An 11827-nucleotide genomic window follows, 5' to 3' on the forward strand; every position below is an offset into this window, starting at 1 on the left:
AATGTTACATTTTCTCACAATTACCAGCTTTATATATTTTTTTCTGAGGCAGAAAGAGGTTTCAGTACAAAACAGTGATTAGAAATGCTGCTATTTAAAAAAAAAAAGTCATTGGAAACATTATGCATATACATTTTATATAGTGATTACTGTATAGCTGTGAAGCCAGTTCACACTAGGAATGGGGAAGCAAATCGTTGTTTGCTTCATCTCCAGTAATGGAAAAAGCATAACAGGTTGCCATATGTTCATGTTGACATTTGCACAGAAAGTATTTATCTCCATCAGTTCTTTTTCCAGTGTGCAATCTGGTATGAATTTTCCCTGTCTCTCAAAGTAGCTCTGTAGAATTCGGGTGAACCTCAGATTGCTTAAAAATGGAGCATAAATGCAGGCTCTTTAGAAATTAGAAAAGTCAGTGTCATGCATTTGTCTGAGACCCAAGCTCACTGACATAACAGATCTTTAGCTCATTGAATCCTGTTTACTGTCAGAAGTGAGTCTAAGGAATCTTTTAAAAGTTGCATTTTTTCTTTTAATAATCATAAGCTTATTGATTATAATCAATAAGTCTAGAAAGATCAGGAAAACCCCTCAACTTCTGAAGCAGGACATTGATAATCCCAGATAAAAAGCCTTCATGTAAAGTAATCAGGTCAGTGGTTAAAAAAAGGGTCAGTGCAAAACAACTCATCCGGAGCAAAAGGAATGCCAGGCTCAAATCACATTTTTAAGTTATTAGAAATTTAGTTAGAAGGAATACAACCCTGTGTGTGAGCAATGAAATGAAACTGGTCTTTTTTTGTGTAAAAACAGCAGCTGTATTGCTGGTGCATCGTCTGCAGTTCTGTGGTTAATCAAATTGAAATCCCCCCAAAACTGAGTTTATGGGAAGATCGCATGGATTTCATGAGTGAGTGAGTCAGAAAGGGCAATGGAAAATTGTAAATCAGTAAATGATGTGTGGTAAACATTTTTGGGAAAACATTTTAGCCTAGTAATAATGGCGCTCTTTGCAGCTTTCTGCCACATACTCTTAACTTCTCTCCACCTGCATTAGCTTTTTCTTTATGGCACAAAGCAGCCTTTTCATCCTTGACTACATCCTTTACAACATTATACAAGTAAAAGAGGATATGTTAGAACAGAAACCCTCTTTTGTCCGTCGGTTTAGATTAGCGTTTAAAGAAAAACGGAGACCAGCTCCACATAATGAATCAATATGGATTACAAGAAATCGTCTGAATTTTCCAGGCAAGTCACATTTGACTCAGTTGCCTGGAGGAAACGGAGATCTGCGTGTCAGATGTAAAATGCGGATGGATGCCAGTGCTGTGGTCCGTGCAGGGAGGAAGGGAGGGAAGGGATGGGCTTTGGGCCTCTGTAGATGGCAATATGGGTGCGTGGGTGCAGATGGAGTTCTCCAGCTCTTCCTGTGCCAGAGTATTAAAGCGTTCCACCACGCAGTGTGCTGTCAGACGAGCCTCTGGGTCATGATCCCAGCACTCTGTTGTAGTCGCACACACAAGCTGCATGCCCTAAAAGACCAAGAAAAAATTTGAAATTATGAGCACAAATGTCAGTAACATCTTCTGAGAAGCTTGTGAATATAATTTCATTATGCCAGTGTGAATATATATATATATGTGTATGTATGTATATATATATATATATATATATATATATATATATATATATATATATATATATATATATATATATATATATATATATATATATATACTGTATATATACTGTGTATATATATATATAACTGAACTTTAATAGAAAAAATAAATAAATAAATGGGTATACATCAAATCTTTTGAGAAAATCAATATTTTGAACATTTAATATATTTAATATTTAAGTTTTGTTTTTATGATATACATATATTGAAATCGTAAATTTATATATATATATATATATATATATGTATATATATATATTCATATAAATGTGTAAACAAAAACGTGTGTATATACAGTATATCTCACACATTTAAGAAATTAAATAGATTTTGTGTAAAAAAATGTGTTATTATTTATTTACAAATAAATTAAAAAATATTTGTAAATTTTTTTTTGTGTGTGTTACAAAAATCAGTGACTTAAAAGGCAACTACCGATTAAAAATTAGGGTATATATATATATATAATATATATATATATATATATATATAAATATATATATATATAAATAATGTATACCCCTATGTTTTTGTGTTTTATGACTATAATTGTACCCACTGGATGTGCTGTCCAGCTCGCTGGAATATCTGGTCGTCCTCTGTCTCTTAACACCAGATCTCTCATGCTGTCAATACAAGGTTTTTCACACACTTTTGAGCCAAATGGGGGTTCATAACTCTTTACCTCTGTTAAAAAAAGAAAACAAATATTACAGTATGTGTTTACAGTAAGTGTCTTTTAGGCAAATATCCATCGAGAGCTTTACTTGCCTCCTATGACGTCACACCTCGAGACCATTTCCCACAGTACCAGGGCCATGGAGTAGATATCAATCTGTTTAAAGGACTCTAAGTCCTCTAAATTCACCCTGGACTCCAGAACTTCAGGGGCCATGTAGCGTGCTGTCCCTACCTACAGGACACAGACCATGTGATTTAAGGGGGGTCATATGACATTGCTACAAAGAACATTATTTTGTGTATTTGGTATAATGCAATGGGTTTATGCGGTTTAAGGTAAAAAAATAAAAAAAAATTAAAAACCTGGCCGGTGTTATGCAAATCTTCCCACACTGTCAAGTAGTCAAGTCTTAACTTTTATAAAGATTATCTCTTTGGGTTAGAGACTTTAGTCTTTGCAACTTATCTATCCACAAACAGCTTGTGTTAGATGTTATCTATGCACAAACAGCTTGTAACACTCCAAAGAGAAAGGAAAACTTGAAATTGCATCATATGACCCATTTAAATCAGACCACCAAATTTAATTACCTATGGTTTCATGGGATTACATCTGTGACCTTCAATCTCAAATCAATCTCAGAGCTTTTGTTATGCTTAAAAAGCTTGAAGAAATTAACACTGTGCCCAGAGCAGTTCTGCCTACTCAGATGATATATTTAGAAATGATTCAGTTTAGAATGGTTGTTTTTTTGTGTGTACAACAGATGCAACATTTAAAGTCGGCTCTGTTTCAAAACCTAAAGAGCTGCCTACGCAGGCATCATATGCCAAGATCTTGTGACTACATTATCTTCCAGCATTCTTCATTTTGGCCAAAATCTAAGACAGAAACTATTGAAATCTGTTTCTCAGGTACTATTTATATTGCTTGTAGTTGCTGCCTATGTAAAATGTTATAAATCATCCCAAAAATCCAAGATAGCAGATAAAGCAAAGAAATATGTATTATAACTATACATCACTGTTCAAAAGTTTAGGTTCTGTCAGAATGTTTTTTTTTTTTTTAACACTTTTATTTAGCAATAAAAGTGACAATAAAGACATTTATAATGTTATGAAAGATTATGACAATATTAAACTACATTTTATATATAATATATATATATATATATATATATATATATATATATATATATATGTATTATAACTGTGTGTGTGTGTATTAAATTGTTGGAATTGAAATTGGAATTCAACTGTTTTTTACTGTATTTAAATCGAACAAATGCAGCCTTGATTGAACAAAAGAAATTTCTTTAAGAAACTTTTAAATATCTTACCAACCCCAAACTTTTGAACAGTAGTGTACTTATTTTTATACTTTAAAGTAATGATAAAAATTAAGTACAATTAAAAATGCACTTACTTTACCCAATATTTTTGTGTGCTGTACATATGCATATCAGTGTATTGTGTCATAGGTTTAGCAAGCAAAAACTACATGGAGTGTTAAAAAAATCAGTGACTTATGAGGTTCAATTTAATCCAGGATGCTGCCTTATAGGGCAACTACCTATGTAGGCAGCAGACACCAAGGCAGCTCAATAGGTTTTGAAAAAAAGCCAATATTTTGCACCTCCTTCCCACCTGTCCACTGTTGGCAAAGTCATCTACAGTAAGCGAGAGGTCGAGTCGTAGAGCCAGTCCGAAATCACAGAGTGCACACTCGCTGTGGTTCTTCAATACAATGTTGCTGCTCTTCAGATCTCTATGGGCGATGGGCACTTTCGGTGTGCCGCAGGGTGTTGTGTCACTGTGCAGGTGCGCCAGGCCTCTCGCCACAGAGCCTGCCAGTGAACACAGCTCAGTCCATGTGAGGATATGACCAGTCAGAAAGTCCTGAAGGTTGCCCATGTTATAATAAGCCATGATGAGCCAGTATTGCCTCTGGGGGGCGGCAGCAGTACCGCCTCGCTCCTCAGCAGTCAGGAACTGCACTATATTCTCATGTTTTAAGTTGGCGTCAGAGAATATGGCTCTTTCGTTACACCATGAGGAATACTCCACTGCCGGGAAGATCTTCACAGCCACCGTTTCATACTGCCCACCCTCATTATGACTGAGCCGTGCACGCCACACTTCTGCGAAGCGCCCTTTACCCACCAGTGCTTCCAACTGGATGGGCAGCTGCTCTGTGTTGTGGTTTAGGTTATTAGCACAAGTCGATGAGATTTCTGAATTGACGTCATCGCTGAGGGACGGCAGCTTGCTGCGGTAATTGCTACCATTTACTTGGCACTCAGCTGGATCTAGAGACTGGTAGTGGGTGCGTCGTGGCCCCCAGTCTTTGGGTTTCTTGCCAAGCTGACGTGTTCGGTACAGGTAAAAAGCCATTGTAGCAATGACAGCTACCAGGAGGGGTGGAACCAGGCTTATGACTACTACTGGAATGACGTCTTTAGACTTCAGCTTCGAGAATCCTGGGAAACAAAGGAGATTGATTATATTAGCACACATGGGCTCTGTTCCAGACCTCAGAGAAATGACGTGGTACATAGGCATCTGCCTTATAAGGGAGCATCCTAACTGAAATGCAAAATTATAAGAGGTTGATTTGAATGGTATACACGGGTAGCAACAAAGAGTGTTTCGGGACTGACTCAAAAATAAATTCAGTAGAGTTTGATATTAACATTTTTCTAAATTAACAATGCAATGTTCTAATAAACTAAATAGCTACATAACATTAAAATACTGGTTAAAATATTGAGGTTTTTTGTTTATTTTTAGTTTAATATTGATTTTATTTTTATTGATACTTTTCTGTACTGATTTTTTTTTCACCTATAATGCGTGGACAAACTTAATTTTAAATATCAAAAAATCACATTTAAAAAAAAAAAAAAAGCTATGACGCTTCCTTCGAATTTGGCCAAAATAAGGTATTTTACAAGGCAGTATAATCATAATAATGCAGCTTTAATACCTTAAAATACTGCCTACATACACTAAGAAGCTCACTAGGTTTTGGAACAGAGCCACAGTGTTGTATTGCAAAGCAAAATGTTTTGGCCAAAAATGTTGGCAGTGTTGAAACATTCATTTGAACACACCATTGACTCCTTTGTCGAAGATGAGCCTGTCGTTGCACTCATGTTCTCCGATACAGCCGCAGATGAAGAGCAGGCCATCTTCAGAGTGCTGAGGTGTCATCAAACACTCTTTGGAGGAGTAGTTTGTCAGCATTATGTTCTCCAGCATATCCTGAGGGTTATAACACAGTGTCCGCACACTCACGCTCACATTGTCCTTCCTCCTGTGAGGAACAAAAATGACAGAAAAACCCTTCAGTTGTTAAAACAGTGACCTGATTCTTCAGAATGATAAACACGGCTCATGAAAAAAGTCCTCTGATGAAATGTAAAATAAAATTTAACCAGGGAATCCCTGCTCAGAGGTGCACTTTGTTCTTTATGCCAGAGTCTAAAATTTCCTGAGGGTTATAAATGTGTTTGCTGTTTATACAGCATTAGGGGAGTCTTTGTTTGACCCCTCAGAGAAGAGCTTCTCTTTTTATGCACAGCTTGCCGCCTCTACTGCAGTCACTCAAAGTTCACCTCGATTGGCTTCTCCAAGAAGCTGGGAACTGTCTTACAAGGAAATCTCTTGAAAAGCGACCCATATTACACCACAGATCCCAAGTCCATATTCAGTGCAACTGTATTGAAATGTACTGCCAATTTAATGGCAAACCTTGTAGAACATATTTTATCCAGATAATGGTACTCACATGTTAATGAACACCATACTGAAATATTCTTGACAGAGTTTTCTGTACTATTTATTCAGTTGTGCAGTGCAAAACAGAAAGTGTGGCCAGTGATTTTAGAACAATAAATCGGTTCATTTTAGGGAATCAAAATTCAAATATCTAGCGCAACCGCAGAAGTCTTACTCCTGAACCAATTAATCTATTGAGTCAGGGTTTTTTTTAGTGAATCAAACAAATACAGACTGAGGTTCTTTCTAATGAATCAAAAACATCTAGCACAACCAGGGAAGTCTGACTACCGAACAAAATAAATGATTTCAATGGGCCGGTTCTTTTTATTGAATCAAATAAATACAGGGCTCTTTTTAAAAAATCAAAAACATCAAGCGCTACCAATGAAACACCAACTACCGAACAAAATAAATTACTCTAATAGGCCAGTTCTGTTTAGCGAATCAAACACATGCAGCTTACAATCAATGAACTAATTTAGAACTAATTAAATCAGTGCAGCTGCTGAGTGTACATATGACAGTGTAGTTAAAAGATGCACATTATTCGTTTTGTCAGTACAGTACTATACAAAATAAATATTGTACATGAATGACTTGTTTATTGTTGTTTAATACTGTACATAGTAGTTATATAGGCATTTATGCTGCCTCTATTATTGAAGTTATCAGAATGATATGAGATTTTAAGCTATTTAAGTGTGCTAGAACAGGGAATACTTGTGTATTCATACAGAGAACAGAGTTCACACTATCAAACTCAATTTTTAATGCATGTCACATATGCATGCTTCAAATTTAGCTATGGACTTACCATATCGCTACACACACTTCTTCAGCCAGAGTACAGTAAGAGGTCAGACTGCAGTTGCTCATGCAGACGTTGTCTTCACATACAGGACTTGAGTGGTCACACCACTTACAGAGGTTGCTCTTTATGAGGGTGAAACTCTGCGCCTGCAACACTGCAATAAGGACAGCTGACAAGATTTCATAGTTTACACAGTATAAAAATACTAGGCAGCATTTAGTACATTTTTCTTATATGTACAGAATATTTTTAAGTGTGTTTGTTTTCCCCACCACCCTTTAGTTGTTCTACAATCAGCTGATGAATTTTAAAAATTATTTTTTGGTATCCAGAATGTTTATATATATATATATATATATATATATATATATATACATACATACATACATATACACACACACATATATATAAAGTGTATATATATTATTCATTGCAGTCTCTTATTTAATAAACTTAATACAAAAACTTAATAAAGGTAATGAAAAGAAAGTTGCAGCTGAACATAAATAAAATAATAATAATAATAATAATAATAATAATAATAATAATAATAATAATAATAATAATAAATTAGGCCTAATCTCAAAAGAAATAGTGTAAAAAAGTGTATATGATGGCCCTGGGAAATGTATTGCCTAAAAGCACAAATAACTAAGGAGTGCAGTAAAAGCAGTCAAAATGGTCTAATGATGAAACAGATTGCAATACAAAGTTATAAGAATGAAAGCTGTAATGACAGCTGCAATCAAGACAGTATTAAAGAGCAAATCTTTGACCATCTGGAGTTCATAAATCTCTAATTGGATTTGGATGAACGTAGTATATGGCCTGGTGTGTGTATGTGTGTGCTGGGGTGTATTTGGTTTGGTGCACACATTACTGAAAGCATGTGTATGATGAGAGTGTCAAGAGTTCCTGTGGTTAAGTGGGATAAGCCTGAATTCCTTCCCACGCACACTGTCTCCGCTGTCCTGATACTACCACATCATGACAATATTAATTGTTTATTAAAAGCAGATGAGGGGTGGGAGCCGTTTTGCTGAAGGAGAGCAGTGACCTTACAGTAAACAGTATTAAAGGAAGAGCAGAGACACAGACTTCCAGATGTCCACTGATGCCAACCATAAAAAAATATACAACAGAGAGCGAGAGAGAAGGGGGGGGGGGGGGGGGGGGGGGGGGGTGTCGTGAAGGGAGACAGAGACAACAGAGCGGGAGAGAAAAACTGAAGAAGAAAAAAAACTTAAGGCTAAGCACAAAAGCCCCCGTTCTATAAACTTTAAAGTAATTAAACTCTGTAGCAACTGCTCCAGAAATAAATTGAAGCCAGGAGCGCTCATACTGGCCAAGTTTGAGGCACAACCCCTCAGTGCTTCTGGGAAAACCAATGGCTGCATGCTTACAAGAGATGCTGGCCTGCACTTATTTGGTTTGCACTCAAGCAAGTTTCCCCTCTTGTTCCCTGTTTGTAATTCATAAGTATGATGCTAAAAATCTTATGCTTAGTGTAAATTATAATATTTGGGATGTTTTTTAGTACCACCCTAAGGGGTCTTATTAAAACACTAAATAGCAAAATATACATACAGTAGAACAACATATATTGTACATATAAGCAGTATTTTAAGCAGTTTTGTATAATAAAAGTAGATTAAAAAATAATTTTAATAATAATATATTACAATAATAAACCAAAAAGTATATAATTGCTCAATTAATAATATATTAAACAAATTTAGCAAATATTTATGTATATATTAAGCACTTTTATATAATAAAACGATACTGTATCAGTTAAAACAGACAAAACAGTAGATCTGCTGTTCAAAATGCTAAAATAATTGACTTAAAAATTCACTGAAACAACTATTATATATATATATATATTTATACACACACAGGTACTATTTTTAATGTTTTTGAAAGAAGTTTCTTCTGCTCATCAAGCCTGCATTTATTTGATCAAAAATACAGAAAAAAATGTAATATTGTGATATATTTTACAATTTAAAATAATTGTTTTGAAATTTATTATACTTTAAATTATCATTTATTTCTGTGATGCAAATCTGAATTTTTAGGATCAGAAATCACATTGATCCTTTAGAAATCATTCTAATATGATGATTCATTATCAAAGTTGGAAACAGTTCTGCTGCTTAATATTTTTTTCAGAACATGTGATACTTTTTTTAGGATACTTTGATGAATAAAAAGTAAAAAAAAAAAAAAAAAAAAAAGAAGCTATGTTTTTAAAATATAAATATTTTGTAATAACAATATACACTACTGGTCAGTAATTTGGGGGTCAGTAATTTTTTTTTTTCTTTCTTTTTTTTAAATAAAATCAATACTTTTATTCAGCAAGGATGTGTTAAATTGATGAAAAGTGATACTAAAGAAAATATATTATTAGAATATAGATTATTAGAATTTTTTTTTTTTTTTTTAATAAATGCAGTTCTTTTTTAACCTTTTATCATCAAATATATTAGACAGCAGAATTGTTTTCCAACACTCATAATAAATCAGAATATTAGAATGATTTCTAAATGATCACGTGATAGACTGGATGTTACATGTGACACTGAAGGCTGGAGTAATGATGCTGAAAATTCAGCTTTGAATCACAGGAATAAATTATTTTTTTAAAGTATATTCAAAATAGAAAAACTATTATTTTAAGTTGTAATAATATTTTCACAATATTACTGTTTTTTTTTTCTGTATTTTTGATCTCCAAATAATGCAGGCTTGATGAGAAGAAGAAACTTTCTTTCAAAAACATTAAAAAATAGTAATGTTTCCAAACCTTTGGTCGTGTACTGTATATATATATCTATATATAATATATATATATATATCTATATATATATATATATATATATATATATATATATATATATATCCTATATATATATATATACATCTATTTCCCCATACATAAAGCATTTTTAGGGGGCCCCAGTATGCAGTAATCAAACTATCCCACTGGGTGGCAGATTTCCAAGTTTTTCAATTCCTTTAAGCTCAGCTTGATCCCTGAAAGCATTTCCTGATATTAAATGAATAACAGTACAGTGAATGCAGCACTGGCATAACTGTCGCATTCATGACAAACAGATGTCTTCAGAAGTTGTATTTTTAGTGTTGACTGTGGCTCAATCGCACTCCATGAGTGCCGTTTCAGTGTTAAGGATGGTGAAGGGCCTGTCCCCATTACAAGACACAATCTCTCTTCAGTGAAATATTCCGTTATCTCATACCAAATAGTAAGAATAAACCATTTATCAACATTGAAAACAAGATGCCTCTCCTCCACGGGTACCATGCAAACCCATGCCCACTAAGAACAACTTCTTGGAGTCAAGACAAACAAAGGAGAAAAGGAGTGTCTGTGTCCACTGAGAGGTCACTGGGGTTGGGTTAGGCCCTCAGCATCACACCCTCTGTTTAAGTCATTACAATATTGGCATTGTGGGCAATCATGATGACAAAGCAGAGAGATGCATCAAGGGATCCTAGATGGATGTCTTTGTATTTTTATGTACAGTGTCTCTGGTCACATTCGCACACACACTGACACTAGTGGCCTCTCCATATTTCCCAGCTTTTTCTTAAAGGTGTTTCAAGCAACAGATGGGAAATGATAAGTGAGACTGAGGGTTGGTGGGTTTTTTTTCTCTCCGCCCACATGGTAATATTTCATAATTGTTGTTGTAAGTGGAGCTACTCTATACACACCCAAACCATTTAAGGAGGCCCCTGCTGCATGTGCAAAGATCATTTGGATTCTTAAGATTTGGTTTCCTTGTTGGAACTTTCCTAGCATCGTGTTGTTTTCATGCAGTCACGGTGCATGGCATCTTTTATGCCCACTGAGATTCTGTTTTTAATTAAGAGTATTTCTTAGTGTACAGTTTCACAACATAGTCATGTATGAGGATCTCTTTTAGTATACTTTTCCATCTTACTTTTTTTGATATCAAACATATATTGAATATACAGTATGATGGATATATAGTTATATATTCTTGTGATATACTTTAGCTTTTAAAATATTTGTACAGTACAGATATGGTCATAATTTGAAATTTTAATTCAAGTAGTGTTCATAACAAGGACTACCAGGGTATTAATATTTAATATTAACTGGGTTTCGCAGTGATGCCAAAGAAGAAATATTCTGGGATCCCACTGAACTTGCATTTGCAGAATCTCAGACAACCAAAATAATTGTTTTTCATGCAATGCCATGGAAGTAATTATAATTGTCAACACAAGCACCTAATTTTAAACAAACTGTTTAATCAAGATGTTTAATCCAGGTTGTGGCAATCCATATCTGAGTAGAGTAAAATCGATTTCTGTCCTGTTTAAATATATTAGATATTTCTTATCATTGCCAAAAAAGTTTTGCACACAAACTCAAAGACAAAGCTCTGATGCGTGGAGCCTCCAGACAATGAAAGCATCGAGAGAAGTGAAGATCTACTCACGACAGAAACACAGAAGAACTGATGTTTGAGCCCACAAACCACAGCCTCCGCGCCCCATAATATCTCACAATCCGAAGATCCCAAACCGTTGAAGCGATGCCGTTATTTTCTTTATCTGCTCGTGTCAAAGTCACAGATAAACTCATCTGGGAGAGAATTCAGGACTGTGTATGTGTGTGTGACTGAGTTCCGTGTAGGCGGATCCAGATGTTTTTAATCCAGATGTGAGTGAGAGCGGATCCGCCCAGGAACTCACATTTATCAATGCACGATTCACAATGTATACAGAAGGAACAACTACAGTTCAGCTTGTAGTGAAAAGTACAAATCTTCGTGCAGTCTATCAGCAAATTTGGTCTGTGT

At 34.8% G+C, this 11827-nt stretch overlaps 1 protein-coding gene across 2 annotated transcripts; it reads right to left on the bottom strand.

Annotated features, from left to right (window-relative positions):
• Positions 1-117: 117 nt before the first annotated feature.
• On the bottom strand, positions 118-11714 carry LOC109096024 (TGF-beta receptor type-2-like). 2 transcript variants are annotated; one of them, XM_042764130.1, is made up of 7 exons: positions 11465-11714; positions 6969-7134; positions 5485-5687; positions 4019-4851; positions 2462-2603; positions 2250-2377; positions 118-1538 (listed from the first exon to the last, which is right to left on the bottom strand). In XM_042764130.1, the coding sequence occupies exons 1-7, from the start codon at positions 11520-11522 to the stop codon at positions 1260-1262; spliced, it is 1809 nt and encodes a 602-aa protein (XP_042620064.1). In that variant the 5' UTR covers positions 11523-11714; the 3' UTR covers positions 118-1259. The 2 variants fall into 2 exon arrangements, with proteins under 2 accessions (XP_042620064.1, XP_042620066.1); XM_042764132.1 differs by having other exon boundaries at positions 6969-7119; positions 11465-11712.
• Positions 11715-11827: the final 113 nt, after the last annotated feature.

The sequence above is a fragment of the Cyprinus carpio genome, chromosome A9 (genome assembly GCF_018340385.1).
Source record: "Cyprinus carpio isolate SPL01 chromosome A9, ASM1834038v1, whole genome shotgun sequence".
NCBI classification, from domain to species: domain Eukaryota; kingdom Metazoa; phylum Chordata; class Actinopteri; order Cypriniformes; family Cyprinidae; genus Cyprinus; species Cyprinus carpio.

Excerpts from the sequence above, each read along its gene's own strand:
- LOC109096024 (XM_042764130.1), bottom strand. The coding sequence starts at position 11,522 with ATGGGGCGCGGAGGCTGTGGTTTGTGGGCTCAAACATCAGTTCTTCTG. Across the intron at positions 2,378-2,461 it reads GAGGTGTGACGTCATAGGAG|AGGTAAAGAGTTATGAACCC; the intron begins GCAAGTAAAGCT and ends TTTTTTTAACAG. Across the intron at positions 1,539-2,249 it reads CGAGCTGGACAGCACATCCA|GGCATGCAGCTTGTGTGTGC; the intron begins GTGGGTACAATT and ends TTGGTCTTTTAG.